This window comes from Phoca vitulina, unplaced genomic scaffold (assembly GCF_004348235.1).
Source record: "Phoca vitulina isolate PV1807 unplaced genomic scaffold, GSC_HSeal_1.0 scaffold41, whole genome shotgun sequence".
NCBI classification, from domain to species: Eukaryota; Metazoa; Chordata; class Mammalia; order Carnivora; family Phocidae; genus Phoca; species Phoca vitulina.
The window spans coordinates 15832907-15854604 of record NW_022589744.1 but is presented as its reverse complement, the minus strand read 5'-3'; the positions used below and the strand labels follow the sequence as shown (position 1 = coordinate 15854604).

Genomic DNA, 21698 nt, shown 5'->3' with positions numbered 1-21698 from the left:
CGATCCTGGGACTCCAGGATCATGACCTGAGCCGAAGGCAGTCGCTTAACCAACCGAGCTGCCCAGGCGCCCCATAAATTAAAATTTTAGATAAGGGGCGCCTGGCTGGCTCAGTTGGTAGAATTTCGACTCTTGATCTCGAGTTGTGAGTTCGAGCTCCTCGCTGGGGGTAGCGTTTACTTAAAAGAGATTTAGACGAACGACGAGTAATTTTTAGTGTAAGTGTATCCCTAATACTGCACGGACCGTACTTACACTAAAAGTTATTTGTTGTTTATCTGAAAGTCGAATTAAACTGGGTGTCCTGGGGCGCCTGGGTGGCTCAGTCGGTTAAGCGTCTGCCTTCCGCTCAGGTCATGATCCCAGGGTCCTGGGATCGAGCCCCACATCGGGGTCCCTGCTCAGTGGGGAGTCTGCTTCTCCCTCTGCTAGTCCTCCTGCTTGTGCTCTCTCTCTAATAAATAAATAAAATCTTTAAAAAAACAAAAACAAAAACAAAAAACTGGGTGTCCTGTATTTCATCCGGCGACCCCCATGGGTTGCGTGTGCAGTCCTGCCTGAGGACAGCACGAAGCCAGGACACCCAGATGTCACTGGCGATCCCGCGGGGTCGCCCAGCAGCGCAGGATCACGGGTCTCACCGGGTCACCCACGCAGGGGAGCGCCTGCCCTAGAACCCAGGGGCAGACCCTGATTGGCTGAGCTTGGGTCACGTGCCCACTCCCTAAAGCCAATCACCTTGCCAGAGGGGGCGAGGCGCCCTGATTGGCCCAGCCCGGGTCATGTGACCGGAGGGCGGTGTGGCGGCCCGCGTGGCCCAGTGCGTGCGGGTCGGGTGGGCGCGGTGGGTGATGCTGGGTCCCAGGCCGCAGGGCGGTTCTTCCCGCGGCCGGAGGGCCTTCCAGCCTGCGGAGTAGTGGCCTTGGGCAGCCTCGGAGGGCTTTGGGTGTCCGAGGCCCGCGGGCTGGGGGGCGTCGTTTCCCTCTGTGTCCAGGGGCTGGTGCGGAGGCCCCGGGCAGACGTGGTCCCTGCGCGGAACGCTGCCTGGCGGGGGGCTCGTGTCTCCTAACTGGGTCGCCCGAAGAGGGGAGCCCCAGCGGCCGGGGTGCCTCCCCCGGGATCAGAGGGGGTGGCCGAAGGGCTCGGTGCTGAAAAATACAATTACCCTGTCAGTGCAGAGTCTCCCGACACTCGGCCTGCTCGCTGCCGGCCCCCAAGTCTGTTTCTTATAAGTGAAAACAGATTTCCTGACAAGGGGCAAGATCTTAAACTTGTTCAAAGGCTCCCAAATAAAAAGGGTGGTTTTAACTTTCCCCTCTCAGCAAACCAAATTGTGAGGAGGCCCCTACACCATTCCATCGCTGCGGGAAGGGTTCGGGTTGAGCTCACCCCCACCGCCATCTGGAGCGCTTCTTCTCAGTGGAGCCCCAGCCCCAGCCCCCACCCCCAGGCTGGGCCAGAGCAGCTTTCCTCCAGGCCTCGGGGCCAGCCTGCCCCAGGGTCAAGGACCCAGGCCTAGAGGTGGTTTTCTGTCGCATTGTTTTCTAAGGTGATGCGGGTGGAAGGTGGTGCCCACCCGCCAACCTCTCCTGCTTTCCTCCGAAAGCTGCTTCAGCTTGAATTTTCTTCTTTGGATTAAACCAGTTAAAGGAAGCAGCTGAGATGCCCCTAGAAGTACTTTCTGCCACGGGCTGGGTTTCCTGGGAGGGGAGCAAGACTGCTCCCTTCCTTGGGCTCCTTGACCTGGACTTCCTGGCCTGCAGCTGCTCTGTACTGACGAGGGCCCTGTCTGGCGGCCTCCAGCACAGCTTCCGTGCTGGCCTTCCGTCCTGCGGGGCTCTGAGCGCCTGGAAGGTGGGGACTTCCTGGAATCCCCTCAGCTCTGCATCCGTACCTGGCAGAGGGCCCAGCACACAGTGGGTCTTCAGCATGTACTTGTGGAAATGACAGACAGACGGATGGCTGAGATGCAAACAAGTTGTGTTCCTGCTGGGAGCAGATCACATCTGCAAGGACTAAGAAATCCCTTTCCTGATGGGCGGGACGGCTGCTTCCACGATGCTTGCGGTATATGGGAGGCGTTGGCAGCTTCCCCGCCAGCCCTGGCTATCTGCAGCGGCCGTCCCTCTCCCCTGAGGGAGACAGGACTGGTGAAGGTTTTCTCTGAACCGTAGGCATTGGCCCGGGACGCCTAGGGTGCCGGGTCAGCCCTGGGCCTCTTCTCTCTGTGGACAGGTGCAGTCTGCCTTGGGAGCCCTGCGAAATCAGACAGCCCCGCCCATGGGAGGGGATCCTCCCCCCCCCCCCCCCCCGCCCCGACTGAAGTTAGGCCAGCCCGTGGCGGAGAGCACCTGAAAACTCAGTCTAGGCCAGAGAAGGCGGATGATGTCGGGGGACTGCGGAACCTGAGAAGACACAATTTTCCAAGTTGGCGTGCTCGTTACAAGCCCTTCCTGGGGCTCCGGGCAGCGCTCGGTCGGCTCACCTCCTCCGAGGCAGGAACGGGGCAAGCCTTTGGGCGCAGCGATGACTGCTGCTTTGGTTGGGGGGGCCTCTCCCCTGCCCTCAGGCCTGGAGTCGAAGGGCGTCTGAGCCCCCGAAGGGCTGTAAGTGCCGGAGAGCTCGGGCCACAGACTCCATCCCCTCAGGACCGCACCAAACACAGAGTGGGGTGCTTACAGGCCACCTGTCCCCTTCTTGCCTGAACGGCGCCCTCGCAGGACTCCCAAGCCCGTGCGCTGAGGGTGGGAGGTTCTGCAGAGCCGGGTGTCAGGACTGCAGTGGGTCAGGGATCCCAACAGCGCCCAGGGCCGGCCCCTCCCCCACAACCCAGTTACAGCCTCTATGGTTCCCATGTCCTGGCCAGACTGGAGGGAAGGAGGGCCCAGGAGGGGCGTCCCAGGGCTGTCCATAGGGCCCACAGTCACCCCATCCATCCGAATCCTCCCCGGGGTCTGGTCCCTAGTAGATCTGTTGGAGACTCTCTCCCGGGGGCTGGACGCAGGGGCAGTGTCAGTGCTCCTGACGGGGCAAATCCCAGCAGCTGGGGCCTAGTACTGGGCGGCCAGTACGGGCGAGAGGGGCGTTGACACCTCCTACCCCAGCTTCTACCCAGAACCCTCCTCACCGGAGGCGTCTCTGCTCACCTGGCCTTGCTCTCAGTCCTCTTGCTCCGGTCCTGTTGGTCTCAGAGCATTTGCCCCAGGGGCCCCCACGCTCCTGTCATTTCAGGGCTGGGCAGGGAGCTGCACGGGAGCCATGGCATCCCAGGCTAGGGTGGAGAGGGGGAGGCATGTCTCGTGGCTTTGGGACCCCCCCCAGGCCTCCTCCTTCACACAGGGGCGGCAGGAGGGTGCATACCTGACGCTTAGGAGGCTCTGTGATCATTTGTCAGAGAAGGGGGTGTAGCCCCCTATGTGCTCCCCAGGGAAGCCCCTGTCAATCCCTGGACCGAGCCCCTGGGGCGGCTGTGAGGACCCTTGGTGGAGTTGCTGGGGCACCTCCCTGGGCCCCGAGGGATCGCCAGGTCGGGGAGAGCGGGGCCCCTGAACTGGACGGGGGTGGAATCTGGCTCCAGTGCATCCAGCCTGGGGCCAGGCGTGTGTCCCCACACTCCCACCTGGGGCAGTGGTGTGGGGCCCAGAGAAAGGGCCCTGTGTGCGTGCGCCTCCAGAAGTCCCTTATGCCACCTCTTGTGAACTTCACCTTCATCTCGTCACATTCTCATCGGCGGCAAGAGGCAGGGACCCTGCTTTACAGCAGTGGACTCTGAGGCCTGGGATGCAGCTAGGAAGAGCCAGGCTGCACCCCACCTGCCGCCTCGCCCCACCTGCCTCCCATTGTCCTCTCCGGGGGCCTCCGGCACCCCCACCAATGGCACTCGGGCCCCAGGTGGGCACCGAGAAGATTCATTTAGTGACCTCCCGGCCCGTCTGCCTGGGGCAGCCCTGCCTCCATCACTGTCCCGGGTTTGAGTGGGCGACCTGGGTCAGGTGCCTAGAGAAAGGTGCAGGAAGGTGGCTCTTAGAGGAGAAACAGCTTTGGAGGGTGCTGGCTTTCACCGGGACCCCTGGGAAATGGGACGGGGTGATGGCCAGGGGGCTGGGGATGTGGAGAGTGGAGGTCGGGACCCCTGGGGTCCTGGCAGGAGGCAAGGGAGTCTTTCGGGGTCACTCTCCTTGGCGCCACCTCTGTCCACTTCCTCAGCTGGCACCCAGGGGCCCCCGAGGCAGGTCGCTCCTTGCTGCTCACAGCTGCACAGATTCAGGAGGCCGTTAGGGGCCCTTCCGGCCAGTGGCCCTTGGCTGGCTGAGTGCCCAGATGCCCGTTCGCTGGCGGGGCCGCGGAGCTGACCTCTCACCTGTCCCCGGCCTGGGTCTGAGGCGGGCTCCCACCCAGCCCCAGGCTGGGGCATAAACAATTAAAGTCCCTCGTCCCCCGATTGGTTTGTGGTATTAAAAACGAATGGCGACCAGCCGGGTTGTCATTTCTACCTGATAAAACATCACTTGTATCGATCTCGCTCGCCCAATGCCATCATTTATCTTGCCTCGCGTTTCACATAATGGCTCGTTTGTCTTGATCAAAGTGTAGTCCTGCATGTTTAACCCTTGTGGCTCCGCTCGTGTCCACCCCCTTCCCTCACCTGGGCCCTGTTCTGGGGGGTGGGAGGTTCTAGAAGGCAGGGGCCACCCTGAGTGAAGATGGGAAGCAGGAGGGGGCAGGGAGGCACTGGAGGGGGAAGGGATGGGAGCAGGTGCGGCTCCTGGGGGCTCACCCAGTCCTGCTTTGGCCCCGCCTTGCGGTGTCCCTGTAGTCACCAACCTCCCAGGTCACCTCACCTGCCCACGTTCCTGGGCCCCTGGTCACCCCCTTCCCCTCCCCTGTGTTCCCACCCTCAGCCCCCCTGGCTCTCTGGCCCCCACCCCAGGCCCTTAGAGCTGCTCTCTGGGCGCCAGCGCCTTCCCCGGGTGCCGGCCGGGCCCCTCACCCTGGCCCAGGGGCTGCAGCGGGAGTGGTCTCAGTGGGCGTGTGGACCCTCTGCCTGGAGCCTTGGCTGCATCCTTGTGTGCGGCAGACAGTGTGACAGTGCAGATGCCACCCCGATCGGGCCTCTGCCACACTCTAGCTCCAGCATCGGGCCCCTGTGCCTCTTGGCCACCGGCGGTGTCCTCACCTCCTTTCTGCCCGCCCTGCCCTGTTCTTCCTGCAGGACAGCCCAGGTGTCGCCTCCTCCGGGAAGCCCTCACGGGCTGTTCCTCACGGTGTCCCTGATGTCCCTGTCAGTCTGGCTGCATCAGGGAGCCCCGGGCTGGAGCTAGCAGGCCTGGCTCAGCCCTAGCATCCAGCGGAGTTCCACGGGGGACTCTTCTGATGTCCTTTCCCGGCTGCCTCTCTCGGGGTGCCCCAGCGTCTAAAAGGCTGCTCTGGTGTCCCCCCCCATGGCTGGCTGCGGTTGGCACCAGTGTCAGGGGAATGGAGGCCTCGAACCCATGACGGGCGGCAGGAGCTTTCCCACCCGGCCATTGGGCGGTCATTGCTGCCCTTTCTGTGCCTTGTCACCCACCCCACCCTGGCCCCGCCCCAGGACTTCCGCTGTGACCGCTGGTGCCCACTGTGCCCCGCCCTGCCAGGCAGGCCTTGGTGTGAGCAGGAGGCGGCCTGGTTGCACATCCCGGCTCAAGGACCCCAGAAGCCCAAGGCAGTGGCCCCAGACCTTCGTCCCCTCCCTGGCCCCGGTCCCCTGGATTCTGGCCTTGAACACAACTAACGTGTGGAAGCCCCTGAGGCTGGGGTCTCCGGAGCCTCTGGCCTTGCCCCGGCCCCTCCTCCCCGGCCCACCGAAGGTCCCTGAGCCAGACACCTAGGTTAGCAGGCTCTCCTTCCCTCGGAGCTGCTACTCCTGTCATATCAAGTCCCACAGCTCAGCCTGGCCCCCAAGGCCTCCTCTGGGCCCACTCTGTCCCTCCCTGCCTCAGCCCTTGGGTCGTTTGGACCGTGGGCCACCAAGGCTGGAACCCCACCAATTCACCTCTGCTGATTCATGGACTGAGTCCAAGGGCAAAGTTTTTTCGCCTTCAGGCATGGCTGAATCCAGGCGCTCAGACTATTCAGTCAGGGTGCGTTCAAAGCAGATGTGTGCCCCGACTGTACACAGCCCCAGGCCTCCTGCTCAGGCACCCCGTTCTAATCATCCTCGCTTGGTGGGCTCAGAACCGCTGCAGGAAGAGCTGCTTGCCCTTCCATCCTGTCTCCGTGCTCAGGGCCCTGTCCCCTCTGCTCTCTCTGGCCAGGTCGGTCCCGCGGAGGAAATGAGAAAGGGGAGTGGGGTGTCAGCAGAGCTGGCTGAGGGCAGCCCCAGGGTGGGTTGGGGGTTTTGTGTGTGTATATGCACAGGTGTGAACAGCCCACAGCTCCTTACACGCCCGCGGCGGGGTACGTGTTTGTCACAGCCCCACTCCCCACATTTACCTTGCCTTGCACACCTGCCCCAATCTGAGTCCCCTTACTGGGGTCTGTAATCCCAGCTGGGACCTCCCTCCCCAGGGACCCTGGAGGTGGAGGGAAAATGGAGTGCCTCCTCCCTGGCTAGGTGGTGGGGTTCTGGAAAGACCTCGGGCCTGCAGCCTCACTGGGCACGGCTCTCTCTAGCTAAGGGCTTGTTGGGGTGGCTTCCCAGTCCCTCGATGTACCCGCTTCCTGACACCCTCCAGCCTTGGGGGTTCAGCTCTCCATCAACAATCTGGAGCATTGTTTGTTTGTTACCCCTACACAGGCTATCAGCTGAGAAGATGTTTGTTGAATGAATAAATTCCTGCTCTGCTTGAGGAGGGTGTTTGCCGTCTGGTCTGCCCAGACCCCTCCCCTCGCTGGCACTTTGGGGACCACCTTCCCCTCCCCTTGTGCCTGTGCCTTGCGGGGGCTAACCTTCCCCTCCTCTCCTCCAGGAGCACCTGCCCTGGCCACGTGGACGTCTGACTCACCTCCGGTGAGATGTGTAAAAAAAGGGACCCTCATCTTGAGAGGTCTTGAAGGCCAAAGCCACCCCAAGCCCATTCTGGTCTCACAGTCCCCTCACGCATGTGAGGCCCCGAGCCCTGAGGGGCTCCCCTCTGGCTGACTTGGGGGGCAGACCTGGCCCGGAGGCGGGCACGTCGCTGAGACCCCCCCCAAGACGCCATGGCCTCCGGGAGTCACCGCTGACGTGCACACGGACACCAAGGCACAGCAGGGTTCCGGACCACTGCCCACATGTACAATAGTTCATATATTTATTCTTAAGCAAGTTATCAATAAAAAATTTAATACTAAAATGCCTTTACATAGAGTTTGCTGTTCATAAAACCTTTGTGTTTTTTTTTGTTTGTTTGTTTTTAGTGTTTACATTGAAAAAAAAAAATCCAACCATCCTCTTAGTTTACACATTTACAAGAGCTGAGCTCCGCCAGGTCTAACCGCGGTCGGGGGGGGCCGCACCGCCCACACGCACGGGTCGAGGGACGGAGGGGAGAGAGTCAGTGCGAGGGCCAAGGGAAGGGTCTTTTCCTTCGCTCAGGGCCTGGGCTTGAAAAGAGCCTTACGCTCTAACTTTTGTGGCTGGGCTGTCCCCACTCAGCGCCTGGGCACCCGGCGCGTCTTCTCCACTCTGCTTGTCCAGCCGCGAGCAGGCCCTCGGGCGCCGCCTCCCGGGTGATCGCCAGGACTGAAATATTGCACTCGTGCCGAGACAAAGGGGAGAACGGGTTGGGAGAGGTAAGCTGGGGTGCAGGGGACCCCCTCCCTGCCCCTGTACTTCCCATGGAGCCAGGAGCAGGAGGTGGGGCCGGGGTGGTTTCCCGGCTGGAAAGGAAGGGCAGAGAGGGGCTAGGTTGGGGTGCCGGGCACCCGCCGACATCCCACATTTCCCGGGGACCTGGGCTGCAGGTCTGTGGTCACACAAAAACTCGTCCTAAGGAACAGTGACTAACTTGGGGGTTTTCCTGGGGCTCCCAGGGGGTGTGGTGGCACGTGGGGACACATGGCCCTCCATGTTTCTGGGGCAAGGGCCGCTGGGCCATGGGTCTGCCTCGCCCTGTCTCTCTTGCCACAGGAGAAGTGAGGGGGTGACAAATACTCTGAGGCTCCCAGGGTGGTGCCGAGGGTCTGGGTGCAGGGGTGAATAGCCCCCTGAGGGCGTGGGTTCGGGCAGGCAGGAGGGACCCGAGCTGGCCCCACACCCCAAGCACTGGCCTGCCCGCCAGGCCACCTGCCCTGCCCAGTGGCCACAGAAAAGGCCCTGGAACCTCCACATGAGTTGGTGGGGGCTGGTCCCTTCCCTGCTCTGAGTGGAGGCTGGGCAAACTGGCCATCACAACGGAAATCAGAAATACCTTGGAATATTCAGGAAATAAAATCAAAACATCACTTTTTCGTATCGATACTTTAAAACATTTGTTCATATTTGTTTTGTTTTAAACCGAGGTAAGATACATATATGGCTGTCACAATCCCAGGCTGGGGGGACCGGCTGATCCTGGTTTTCATTTTAGCCTCTGGAAACCCTTCTCTCCCCAGGGACCCTCATCGTGACCTCCCCCACCCCACACCCCCGCTACACGTTTCCTCCTTCCTCTGTTTCCTCGTAGGTGGATCAAAAGGGAAGAAACAGCAGTGTGACTCCATCTGACGCGGTCCCGCGATCAGCGCAGGGACCGAGGGTCCCGTCCACCCGCCGTGACCGCCCCCACCCCCAGCTGCTTCTGCTCACAGACGCCCCTGTCAGAACTCAGCTAGGCTGAGCAAAACAGTGCATTTTCAACGAAAACCCCCAGAACGAAACCTACACACACACACACGCACACACACGCACGCACGCACACGCATGCACATACACCCTCGTCACGCGTGTGGGGAAAAAATCCTTTTCCACTATTTTTTTCCATAAAACTTCCCGCAGAAATACAGTATTTACAGAGAGAAATAAATAGACAGCACACCTGATTTCTGCTTTCCCTGGTGGGAGACAGTCGGAGGTACTAGGGAAAATATGGCTTGGATTCTAATCTCTCGGGAACCGCCGATGGGGACGCGGAGCGCGGGGCCAGGCGGCAGAGGCTGGCGGACCTTCCGAAGGGGCCCGGCGCCCGCACCAGGAGCGCCCGCTCCCCAGGGAAAGGAATGCGAAGCCTGGGCCTTGCCTGCCTGGGTTTGCGTCTTTGCTGACTCGCTGCTTGCTCCCAGCCGTTCCCTCGGCTCGGCCAGGCTCAGCACAGGATGGGCGCTCCATCGGCCGCCACCAGGCGCCCCGTGGTGGGGTCATAGGTGCCCGCCAGGTAGTAGAGGTCCCGCCGGTCCTGGCACTTCCGGCTCCGCGTCATCTGCTCGTACTGCTCTCGCCCCACCACCTGGCACTTGTGGGAGATGGTCTGCACGTCGTTCTCGTCCTCGTGGCAGGACTGGTACAGCGCATTCTGGGGGGGGGGGGACAGGAGCTGGGCCGGGGCCTTGGCAGGGAAGCCGCACCCAGTCTGGGACGGGCCTCTCCGTCCTGGGAGGGTCACTTGGATCAGCCTTGGAACCGTGGACCCCCCGGGTCCTGACAGGGTCCGAGAAATGCTCCTTTCTGCACCATCTGCAAACTCGGGTTCTCCCCGCGGAAGAGCAGACAGGGTGCTGGAGGCCTTCTCTGTGTGGGGTGTGCATTGAGGGGCAGGGCGGGGCTGCTGTGGATGGGGGGCTCGGTGCCGGTGAAACCACCCTGCTTTCACACGGAGCCATGGGGGTGCAGCCGGGGAGGGACCCGGTGACCTGTCTCCAGAGCCTCAGCCCTCAGCTGGGGGGCCTCCAGGTGTGGGGGACGGGGAGGGGGCCTCCACGGATGGGACTACTCGTCTTGTTTTGGCTGCCATCCCTGCTACCCCTGGTGTCCTGCCCCCACCTCCCCACGGCCCCCCACCCGTCCCAGGTCCCCCACTTCCCCCACCACCCCCAGGCACCCCACCTCCCCCAGGTCCCCCACTTCCTCCCACCTGCCCCAGGCCCCCCACTTTCCCCCACCACCCCCAGTTCCCCACCTCCCCCAGGCTCCCCACCTCCCCCAGGTCCCCGCACCTGCCCTAGGTCCCCCACCTCCCCCAGGCTCCCCACCCCCCCCAGGCCCCTCACCTGCCCCAGGTCCCCCACTTCCCCCCACCTGCCCCAGGTCCCCCACCCATCCCAGGCCCCCCACGGGCCACAGGCCCCCCGCCACCCACACTACCTCAGCCCTCACCTTCCCGTCGCTCTGCCGCTTCCCCAGCTTGGTCTCCTCCGGGTGGTAGAACCACTTGACCTTCACCACCATGTTGCTGCCCCACGACTCCCACATGCTCTCAATGCGGCCGATGTAGGGCAGGTTGGGCCGCCCAGCCGACAGGAAGACGGCACAGTCCCCGATGCGCAGCGTCTCCTTGCCCCGGACGATGGCCTTGTAGAACAGCTTCCTGGCTTTCCCCTTCATGCCCCGCCTCTGCAAGGGAGACAGCCAGAGGCAGAGGGCAATGAGGGGGCCCGGGGGTCTTGGGGGCAGGCGGCAGCCGGGAGGTGCAGGAGAGAGAATGACACAGAGGGAGGGACGGAGGGACGGAGGAGGGACAGATGGCACCTCTCATGTGCAAGCATGCGGGCTGGACAGGGCGCCCCAGTGCGGGAGGGGGGCCACACCGGCACCTGCCCTGCACGCTGGGTCGCGACCTCAACGTCACCACCAACTGAGAAGGAACGTGGGACCTGGAGGTTGGGAGGGGAAGCAGCCACGAGCTGTCCAGCGCGGTGTGGCTCCCGGGGGCAGAGAGCCGCGAACAACTGCGTGTCCGTCCCCGGAGCTCAGCGGGCAGCCCCCCCCGCAGCCCCCCCCACCCCCGAGCCGCCGCCGCACGGGAGACAAACCCCGGGTACCCGCCCCGCGGCCCCGCACAGGTGGAGGCCTCGGAGGGGACGCGGCGGCCGCGGCGATCTGCCTGGTCTCATCAGGCGGGAGCTTCCGTTCTTCCCAAAGTTTACTTTTTTTTTTTTAGTTGAAATGAAATAGAAAAACCTAAAGCAAGAAGAGGGAGAGGAGCAGGCGGCTCGCTCCGGGCCGGGAGGCGGGCGCACCTACCTGCGTGGGGTTCCCCGACCACGTCCAGAGCTGCCGGGCGGGCAGGAAGGCTGAGATCTTTGGCCGGTTCTCCACGGAGGGGAGTCGCTGCCTCCGCGGGAGCTCTTTGGCTTTGGAGAAGCTCAGAGCCTCCTTGCGCTTGAGCTTGGACTTGCCGCCACTGGGGCCCGAGCCCGCGCCCCCGCCGGCCCCCGCGGCCCTGGACAGGAAGCAGCGCTGGGCGTGCGCGTGGGGCCCGCCGGCCTTGGAGCGCAAGGCCTCGGGCTGGGCCAGGAGGGCGGGCACCGGGTGGGAGAGGCAGGTCTGCAGGAGCACGGCGGGGTCCTCGTCGTCCGAGCTGTAGGAAGAGCCCTCGTCGTCCGAGGTGCAGAGGCTGGAGGTGGACAGCGAGCCCGAGGACGACGAGGTGGAGGAGCCTGAGGAGGAGGACGACACGGACAGGCGGGCGAGGAAGCGGGAGGGCGCGCCGGGGGCCAGCCCGGGCCCGTCCTCCTCATCGTCCGAGTAGGAGCTGGGGCAGTCGCTGTCGCAGGGCAGTGGGAACTCGGCCTGGCCCGCGAACTTGCGCAGCGCCAGCCCCATGGGCAGGGGGTGCATGGGCGCCCGCCCCTTCCTGTCCTTGCCCACAAGGGCCGGGTGCGCGTAGCTGGGGCTGGGCAGGGGCCGCCCCAGCTTGGGCCCGGGGTCCTTGTCGCCCAAGAGCAGCGCCTTGCAGTTCTTGTTCTTGGGGGAGGTCACGCCCTCGTGGTCCAGCTTGACCAGGAACTCGCCGCCCGCCCGCCGCCGCGCTCCCTTCTCGGCCTCTGCGCGCTCGGCCTTCTTGGCCCGCAGCAGCCGGTGGGCGCCCCCGGGCAGGCCCGGCCCGGCCCCGCCGACGAAGGGGGCGTAGGCGCTGGCCAGGCTGCTGAAGGAGTCGGCGCGGAAGCCGTTGCCGAACACGGGCGCCGCCACGCTGTGCACGGGGAAGAGCGCCTCGCGGGCCCGCAGCTTCCTGGCGCTGCCGTTGAGCTGGAAGAGGTTCTGCAGCACGGCCGGGCCCTTGCCGCCCGCCGCCGCCGCCTTCCGCTTCGTCTGCGCCACGGCCGACCAGCTGAGCAGCGGGCTGCCCCGGCGGCCCAGGAAGTGGTCCGAGGCCCCCGCGGGGGGCTTGGCACCTGAGGTGAGGAGCTCCGCTTTGCCTAGGGGGGAGGCCAGGTGGAGTCAGAGCCCCCCCACACCCCGAGGGGCTCCCCCACCGGCGTCCTCCGCACTCCCGTGAGTACCGGCTTTGTCTTTGCTGACGGACTTCTTCCCGGGGGTCTTCGAGGCTTCAGGGCCGTCGTGCGCTTTGGGGGACAGGCTGGGGGCGGGGGCCTCGCCGGGCGGGGGGGCCTCGAAGGAAGCTTTCTTGGTCCTCCGGCAGCTGCTGGACACCAGCAGGGCGGGCGAGGGCTCGGTGCCTGCAGAGTGGACGCGCGGCCTCAGCACTGCAGCCCGGGGAGGCCCAGCCTGCCTCCAGGCCTGGGGGGCCCCGGGGCTCCCCGCCCTCCCCACCTGGCCCCGGGGCTCACACTGGATTTTGAAGTCCGGAGGCAGCAGTCTGATGTTGGAGATGGCGATATGGCCGGTGTCGCCGTCATCAAACTCCACGACCACAGAGTCCAGGTCCTCCTCCTCGTCGCTGCAGGTACCTGGGGATGAGGCTCACCTGAGCACCGGGCCCCCTCTCCGGGTCTGTGCGGTTCTCCGCGACCGCCAGGTGGCCGGGACAGGAGGACGACGGGATGGGCTCCTGGCGCCTCACAAATGACATCGGGACAACTCTGCCCCTGATCACGTCCGACCTCGGAGCTGCCACAGCCGCTGGGGAAACGGACAGCCTCCCCCTCTGCCTCCTGCGGCTCGGCTGGAACAGCTGCCCCATGTCTGCCGTCCGTCACCCCCACCCTGGGCCCACACACAGGGACTCAGGGCCCTGGCCTCCCCCCAGCCTCCCCCCCACTCACCCCCCTGCCTGGGGGGCAGTCAGGAGGATTCACCCAGGGGGCCCCACGTTACCAGTTCACGAGCCCCACCGCTGGGGCTTTGGGCCCCTTCCCTGCTGGGCCACGTGGACAGCCAGAGCCGCCCACACTGTCCCCACCCCGTGCACCCCCTCGTCTTCTCCCGGTGCCCAGGGAGCTGGCCCCATCGCCGGCTCTGTCTGCGGGGGGCCCTCCCACCTGCAGCGTTGCCCGAGGGGGCTGCAGGCGGCCTCGACGGGAGCGGGGCTCACCTCGGACCACGCTGCCTGGATACAGACAACGGGACTTCTGGCTCCAGTAGGCGCAAACCCTCGTGCCTGGTGGGAGGTAGCGGCTGGACTGCGGCCGGACATCCAGAACCTGCGGGACCGGCAGGGACGGGAGGCGGGCTGAGTGGGCAGGCGGGGGGGAGGGAGGCCCAGGGCGGCGGGCCGCACGGGCGCCCCTGCACTCACGGCCTCCTGCAGCAGCTGCTCCAGAGAGTAGATCCTCTGCCGGTTGCCTCTCTCCCCCTCAATGACAATGCTGTAGCTGGGGGGCAAGGCGGAGCATGAGGGCCCTGGTGTCCCCGGCCGCCCCCGCCCCCCGCCTCGGCCCGGGCCTCACATGTCGGGGGGCTGCAGGGTCCTGACGCTGCCCGCGTACAGCAGACTGTCCTCCTTGGGAATGAGCACGGGCAGCCCGTCCTGCAGGTCCTCCTTGTGGATGGTGCACGAGCGCGCTGAGGGGACAGGGTGTCAGCGCCGGCCCCGCCCCGGCCCCGCCCCCGGGCACCCAGGGCCACGCCCAGGGCCGCTCACCCAGGGCTGCGCTCTGCTCCGCGCTCAGAGGCCGGCTGGCCGCTCTGGGCTCCTCCTCTTCTTCCTCCTCTTCCTCAAAGCTGCCGTTGTCGTCAAACGCAAAATCGTCCTCCACAGCAAAGCTCTCCAGCAGCCGACTCACGGCCCGGCCCTTGCCCTGGGGGGCCAGAGGGGTCAACTCCCTCTGGAGGTGGGGGTGGGAGAGGTCTGCGCCCTGGCCGGGCGCCCGGGGGGTAGGGACGCTACCTGCTTGCCGACAGCCTTGCTTTTCACCTTGCCCACCTTCCTGCCCTTCCCCAGGATGGCCTTGGCGTTGCGTGGTGACAGGGCGATGGACAGGGCCCCGTTCTTCCGCTGTTAGGGGCGGGTGGGAAGGAACCGAGGTCAGGGTGGCACCAGCCTCCCAGCTCACAGCCAGCCCAGGGTGTGGTGCACGCTGACCCCGAGTGTGACCTGAGTGTGAGTCCAGGGGTGTGATGCACACTGACCCCGAGTGCGACCCAAGTGTGAGTCCAGGAGTGGGACACGCTGACCCCAAGTGTGAGTCCAGGGGTGTGGTGTGCACTGACCCGGGGGAGGCCATAATGAGCAGGGAGAGAGGGTGGGGTGAGGGCTCCTTTGGCATCTGGTGCCCACCCGCCGAGCCCAAGAGGGCTCCATCAGGGTGCCCAGGAGCCCGCGGCGCCCGCTGACCCTCACCCGCAGTCCCGGCTGGAGGATTGTGCTCTTGCGTGTGGCTCTTTTGAGACGCTCGCTGGCCAGCTTGCTGCCCTCCTCACGGCAGGTGAAGGCCCGGGCGGGGCTGAAGAGGGTGTCCCTGCTGGGGGTGGCCCCCGGGTCTGCCCGCAGGCTGCCTTTGGCCTTGCCCTTGGCTTTCTTTTTGCCTGGTGCGCCTGGGGGCCTGCGCCCTGGGGCCCGCTCCAGCTTGGTGCCCACCTTGGCCTTCACCGTGCGCCTCTTGACCTTGACCTCGCTCTCTGGGCTGGACAGGCGGCAGGCCCCTGTGGGGGGAAGGCGGCTGTCACAGGGGTCCCGATGCTGGGACCCCCACCAGCTGGCTGACCCCTGGCCCACCCTTGCCTTCGGGTTACCTAGCAAGCCCTGCCTCTCCTTCTTCTTCTTGGCCTTCTGGTTGGCCTCCATCTTGACCACGGAAGAGGGTGAGGGCCCCAGCATGGCCACGCTGGCCCCCGCACGCAGCACCAGCCCGGGCTCCTTGGGGGGGGGCCTCTGTCCCCAAGAACCTTCCGCAGTTCTCACTGTCATAGCCACTGCCTGGGGGAGGCAGAGGGTCCAGATGGAGGAGCACCATGCCGGGGCGGGGCTGGGGGAGCCGATCGTCCGTGCACACGTGGTATGCTGGGGGGCCCCGTCACTGTTGCCCTTGGGGCTACTTTAGGGGTCAGGCACCTGGGCCAAGCGTCCAGGATGGGGAGGGGAGGGGCCCCTCTCTGATCTTCCTCTCCTTGCCTATTTTCCTTTCTTGTGCCCTGGGCAGTGGGGCGTCCGCCTTCGGGCCTGGGGATCCCCCTCCCCAGGACAGCCCCTTCCCCTTACTGCCCTCCTGCTTCCTGCTTCCTCTTCCCCTCCCTTTGTTCTTTCTCAGGCGAGAACTTGGTGGGGGTGGGCAAGGCCTGGCGGGGAGGAAGCATCTATTTTCCCAGGCGCCTGTTTCTGGACATGTGGGTTTGCTGGGGGCCAGATAACCCTCCAGGTCAGGCCGGCCGGACACTGCAGGAAAGCAGCCTACAGCGGGCAGAAGGGCTATTCTTAGCCCCCCTTCCAGGATGTGTCCAGGGGCCCCTTTCCCCGTGGCCCTGCAGAGAGCCACTGGGCTCAGCCGTGGGGCGGGGGCTCCTTCCCCAGCGGCTGCAGTGGGTCTGGCGCCCTCCAGGAGCCCTGACCTGGCTCTGATGGCCGTCTCAGCCCGTCGGCCCTCTCCCCCAGACCCCGAGGGACCGCAGCTGAGGTCCTGGCTGGGGCGCTCACACCACCCACTTGCCTGCCTCCTGCACTGCGGCCACCGCTGCCTGGCCCGGGAACTTGGGCGTCTCCCTGCTGGCGCCGCCGTCCTCCGGCTGTGCGTGCCGGGCTGCCCCAGGCACCTTGGTGCCCTTGGCTCGGGACAGCTTCTTCCGGATGCGTCCCCCCGGAGCGGGCTCCTTCCGCCTGAAGGGGCTGAGGCCAGCAGGCAGCCCCTTGCTCTTGACCTTCGGCTTCAGCTGGGCCACCTTGTGGGCCACAGCGGACGCCAGCTCGCCCTGCCCACTGCTCTTCTTGCACCGAACCTTGTCCTGTAAACGAGCAGGCAGGAGCGGCAGTCATCAGGGCCCCCACCCCGAGCCACGGTCCTGCCGCCCTCAGCCTGCCCTCTGCCAACGTCGGCTCACAGCAGCCCCTCCTCGGGTCCTGTCCTCCGACGGGGCCAAGGGGGCGCCTGGCCCAGGACACAGGGCTTGCCCGCTGGAGCCTACCCGGTGCCCATCCCATCCCCCAGTCCTCAGCACCCCCAGACTGCCCACCTGACTCAGGCTCAGGGGAGGGAGACCACGGGCCCAGGGGTCTGCTCTGGGAGGGACGGGCGAAGTGGCAAGACGTTCAGCCCCGCCTCTCACCTGTCCCTCCCAGGACCCTGGAATGCGGGCCGGGGGGGCAGGAGGTGCCCCCTGCACCCAGAAGGAATGGTCTGTGGCAGTGTGAGAGAGCCCGCCTCCAGGGAGGCCGCCCACTACGCAAGGGGCTGCACCTGGCCCTGTGGACAGCACGGGCCCTCACTGCTGAAGAGTCTTTCTGGAACCCACAACAGCACGTGTTCTTTTTCTTTCTGCTGGAGCGTGCTGAGGCAGGGGGCCCATCACCAGCCCCAGCCACGCCTGCGGGTTTGCGGGCCGGCCTCTGCCCTGGGCCACCTGGAGCTCCCCGGGCCTCAGTTTCCTCATCTGAGCAGGGGGATCCCAGCTGGGGGCTGGCACGGGGCAGGTGCGTGGCCTGCTGCGGTCTGCCTGACACCCCGTACCCCCGAGCCCCCGAGCCTGGGGCCAGGCTGCCGCAGTGCTCACCACAGAGGCCGGCTGCAGGCCCACATACACGCCGGACTCCAGCCGGTTCCGCTTCTTCGGGGGCTCGTCCCCGCCCCGCAGCTCAGCACACAGCAGGCTCAGGCTGGACCGCACCGCCCTGGGGGCATGGGGTGCAGGTGGGCAGGGGCGAGATGCAAGCACACCTCGGCACCTTGGCCCCGTCCCCCCCACGGGCCCTGTGGTGGCAGCCAAGAGACCCCGCCCCCTGCCCCCCTGCAGGCTCTGCTTCTTCCTGGACAAAGCTGTCTTCCTGTGCCAGGCCCCTCAGCACATGCATGGCTGCTGGGTGGCCCAGGGCGGCCAAGCCAGTGCTGAGCCCCCCACCCCCCTCCCCGCCCGGCACCTGCTTCCCAGACAGGGCCTCTGCTCGCTAACCGGGGAGGGGCAGCCCAAAGCTCAGGAGCCAGGGCTCTGTGGCCAGCTGGACCACTATGTGACCGAGCTGTGGCCTCAGTCTTCACACCTGGAAAATGCGGACGGTAACTACTGTGGCTCCCTGCAAAGCTGGGGTGGGGCCACATGGGTCCCAGACCTGGCCCTTGGTGAGTGCCAAGGCCAGCTGCCCCAGAGTTAGGAACAAAGAGGGTGCTAGAAAGGCTCCTGAGAGCTGGGTCCCCTCCCTCTTGCCCTGCCACTGCCAGGAAGAGGACAGGGTCCAGTGGCCAGAGAAACTCATGTCCAGGCTCAGCCCCCCAGCCTCCAGGAACCCCAACTGCTGGGCTCACACCCCGACCTTAATTCCAGGTCTAGAGAGAGGGAACCCTGCACTCCACGGCCCATGTCCCAGACAGGACCCGGAAAGCTGCTGACACCAAGTCTCAGCGTCCCCGTGCCCCACAGGTTGGGGCCGGGAGCTTGACTGCCTGTGCGGCTGGGCCTGTCCCCCGCCCCACCCCCACTCACATGGTGTTCATGCAAACGAGTCACAGATGGAGGCTGAGGGCCCCCGCTTTGGGGGGGCCCAGAGAGGCGGTCAGGCGGGAAGCTGGCTACGCAGGGACGCTGCCCACCCTCCGCTCTCACCCTGACCTTCCACTTCCTGCCCGGTCCCCACTGCCAGGCAAGGCCCCACAGCGGGTTGGAGAGAGGGTGGAAGCCCAAGATTCAGGCGGGAGCTCCAATCCTGGGGAAAGGAGGGTCTGGCCTCCCTGGCCTCCCTTGTCCTGATGCTGCTACCCTCTAGCCAGGGCCCGGCTTTGTGGGCCAGCCGATAAAGTGGCTGCGTGCAAGTAGCAGGATGGGGCTTCCAGGGCTGGGGGCTCGGGGCCATGTGGGCCCAGGGAAGCAGGGGGCGGCCTTGCCAGGGCTCCCCGACAGGGCCACTGGCCAGACCCTGGCCTCAGTGGGCTCCGCCTTGGCCAGTGGCCCCAACGGCCTTGGCTGGTTCGCAAAGGGAAACCCTGGGGGTCCCCTGCTGGGTGGCACCTGCACAGGGGGGCGGGACGGCTCGGGGAGGTCCCCAGCCAGGCGGCCGCGTCTGGCCACCGCCCACAGGCGGGGCGGACTCCCCCTCCCTGTAACCTTCTCTGCATTTGCTAATGTTTTGTGACATAAAGCCCTGAGATTAATTTTTTGCCTCTGTCTTAATTGAAGAAACCATTTAGTGCCGATTTAACTATTATTACCAAATCATCAGGATTGATGCACTGCGCACACGCGCTCGCCAATCACGCTTGCAGGAGCTCGTTGGATTTATGCAAATAGGTCTGCCGGGAGAGGCAATTTGTAGCCGAGAAGGACAATTATGCCCGGCCTGGGAGCGTGCCAACGAGTGCGCCGGGCGGGTAATGGATAATAACACGGCGCCGGCAGCGTGACCGACCAAGTCAGGCAGGGCAGACCGTGAGCCTGTTCCGAGGGGGCGAGGCCACGGCCAGGGGTGTGGACCTGGTGTGGCCACGCTCCAGGCCCGCCGTGGCTTCCGAGAGGAAACTGCGAGCATCAGGAAGGGGGCGTCTGCAGGGAGCTCTGTCCCCTGGACGCTCACCGTGCCTAGAGTTCTGGGAGGGAAGTGCTGGGTCTTTGGGGCAGCTGAGAAGGGGACGTCGGGGGGGGCGAGGGGCGCAGAGGGGGCCTTGAGGGCACCCCGGCCCCACCCCGGCCCGAGGCATCCTGTGGCGGCCCGCGCACCCAGGACTTACTTGACTTTCTTGCTGTCGCCCCTGGGGAGCTGGCCCCCAGGACGCAGAGTGGGCAGCAGGCTGGAGTACTTGCGCTTCCTCGGCCGGCCGGGCCCTCGCCGTGCAGGGCTGCGCGAGCTCTCCTCTCTCCTGGAGGCCACAGGGGGGGCGCCGTCAGAGGCTGGCGCCCACCCTGACTCCCCGACGAGGGTCCAGCAGAGGGCACGGGCTCTCGGAGGGCTGCAGGGGCGGGGCAGGCCCTCCCAAGGCCTGGCCTGGGGAGCTTGGCCCTCAGACGAGGGCTGGTTTCTCTGGGCAAGCCCCTCATCCTCCCACTGCGTCTGGGGGCCATCCCAGACCCCGGCTCCAGCCCAGCGTGGCACCCACGGGCGGCTCCCTGACCTTGAGGCGGTGGCCCTGGGCTGTACCCCCTGCCCCGGCGCCTGGGCCACGGGCACCTCCCCAGCCCTGGCGGCAGCACGGCCCGCCCGCCGCTGGCCCGGGCGTACTCGTGGTCATGCCTGCGTTGCAGGCGCACCAGCTCCCGCTGCTTCTCCTTGTAGCGCCGCTGCAGGTCCGCCAGCCGCACGCGCATCTCCACCTCCTGCGTGTCCAGCCGGTCGATGGCGGCCTTCAGGGGGCAGACCTGGTGGGCAGGGGCACAGGAGCCCGTGAGCCCGGCTCGGGCCCCACGATGGGGGCGGCCGGGGGGGTGCTCGGAGGTCCCCTGGGGTTATAGCCCTATAGGGGTGACCAGGGCCCCCCACTCACAGGCTTGGTCTTGGGGGTCCAGGTGTCCTTGCGCTGCAGGATCTGCATGCGGGGTGTGAGTGTGGGAGCCCTACAGGTGTCGGCAGCTGGGGGCTGGGCGGTGGTGGAGGGGCTGTCCAGGCCGGCGGCCTCCAGCAGGGACCAGGCTGAGGCCAGCGTGGCCAGGCGCCGCAGGTCGAACGCCAGAACGTCCTCTTCCTCTGCAGGGGACACGAGGGTCAGTGTGTGTGCAGGTGCCGGGCACATCCTGCCCCTCGGAGAGGCTCTTGATGTCAGCCTGCCTCTTTGTATGGCCCAGACCCTCCAGGCTGCCCAGCTCCCCAAAACACGAGGACCAAGGACCAGGGGGAGGTGGCTGGGAATGGCGAGATGGGCACGGGGGCAGGCACCCAGCACCCTGCCTCAGCTCCGGAGACGTGGAGGGGGAGCATCTCTCTTGGCTACTGTGGGCCAGGCCAGTTGGAATGGCACAGACCTACGGAAGAGCCTAAACAATTTCGGTGCTAAAGGAAGTGGCTTATTATGCTTCACACGAAAGCGCCCATGTGTTTGTGCCCCATGAACAGTGGGGTGAGATGAATGGCCCAGTGCAGGGTCAGAGCTGAGCCAGTGGAGGGCAGCATCCATCCAGGGGAGAGGCCTGGAGCCGAGACTCAGGACAGGGTAGGGTGGTGGCAGAGACGGGGAGTCAGGCCCACAGGGGCAGGCTGATCCCAGGAGGACCAGCCAGGAGGAGCCCCGTGTGGCCAGACGGGATGCCTGGGACGGAAGCGGTCAGTGGGCAGTGGTGATTTTCACAACGTCCCGCTCTGCCCTCCAAGAGGGCTGGGGAGCAGCAATACCCCAGTTGCAATGAGCACCCCTAACACCCTGAACTTGGCTTCTAATGCCATCCTCCCAGGACAGGAACCGGGCTCCTTGGAGAAACGGCTGGTTCCAGGGCAGGGGAGGCGTGTAGTGAGCCAGGAAGTGTCCGACAGGGACGGGGACACGTCGGTGCCCACGGGGGCCAGCTGAGGGGGCCCAATCTGACATAATTCCACCATCAAAGTAAACCGTGAGAGTGGCCGATGACAGCCGGTCGAAGAGAGCAAGACCCCACGAGTCACACAGACACCAACAGATAAATGCATGGGAGGATGCGTGAAGGGCGGGGACAACACCCTGCTTCACGCACTCCTCGTAAGATACTTGTTACGTGCACGGGGGAAGTGCCTGGCCACGGCCACGGCGCCGCAGGGAGAGCGAGCCTCAGCAACGGGACAGAGCAGCAAGGCAGGTGCTGGGAGCACAAAGCTCTGGACACCAGGTTAAGCTCTGGCTGGGCTGCGGGAGCTAGGGGGAGGCTGAGGGCCCCCCCAGCAGCCAGGGCAGGGCTATCCCGAAGCCCTGTTTCAGCTAGAAGTTCCACACGGTGTCCTATCTGTAGGGGTCACTGCGGTGGCCAAGTAGCTCCTCCGCGCCCCCCCCCACCCCTCAGACTGGGTGTGCCGAGACGCGTCCCACGGCTGAGCCTGGGGCAGGGCGGTGGGCACGGGGGGGATGGGCTGGGGAGGGCTCTTCTCGGCTTCCAGCAACACACTGCGTGCTTCTCTAGTCCCGGGGGCTGTGGAGAGAGAGGAGAACAGCCCCAGCCCATGCCTCAGGGGTATCTGCAACTCCGGGCCCTGGAAAGGCCTGGGCCGGGCCACCCAGACCAGCCACAGCTCTGCGAACACACACGAGGATGGAGGCTCAGGCTTCCCGCCACAGTCCTTCAGACAGGTGGGGGTTGGCAGGGCAGGGGTGAGGGTCAGCCAGCAGAGCGG

General features: G+C 65.5%; 1 protein-coding gene across 1 annotated transcript in view; it reads right to left on the bottom strand.

Moving 5' to 3' along the window:
- Positions 1–7259: 7259 nt before the first annotated feature.
- Positions 7260–21698, bottom strand: part of BAHCC1 (BAH domain and coiled-coil containing 1) — a 60399-nt gene continuing 45960 nt past the window's right edge. Inside the window, 18 exon segments of the mRNA XM_032429594.1 lie at positions 7260–9449; positions 10250–10486; positions 11117–12294; positions 12379–12555; positions 12667–12786; positions 13371–13479; positions 13575–13650; positions 13726–13840; positions 13920–14076; positions 14166–14273; positions 14619–14920; positions 15011–15143; positions 15145–15190; positions 15918–16213; positions 16979–17096; positions 19141–19269; positions 19629–19765; positions 19891–20090. Of these exon segments, the coding sequence (XP_032285485.1) occupies positions 9243–9449; positions 10250–10486; positions 11117–12294; positions 12379–12555; positions 12667–12786; positions 13371–13479; positions 13575–13650; positions 13726–13840; positions 13920–14076; positions 14166–14273; positions 14619–14920; positions 15011–15143; positions 15145–15190; positions 15918–16213; positions 16979–17096; positions 19141–19269; positions 19629–19765; positions 19891–20090 (3845 nt within the window). The 3' untranslated portion in view covers positions 7260–9242.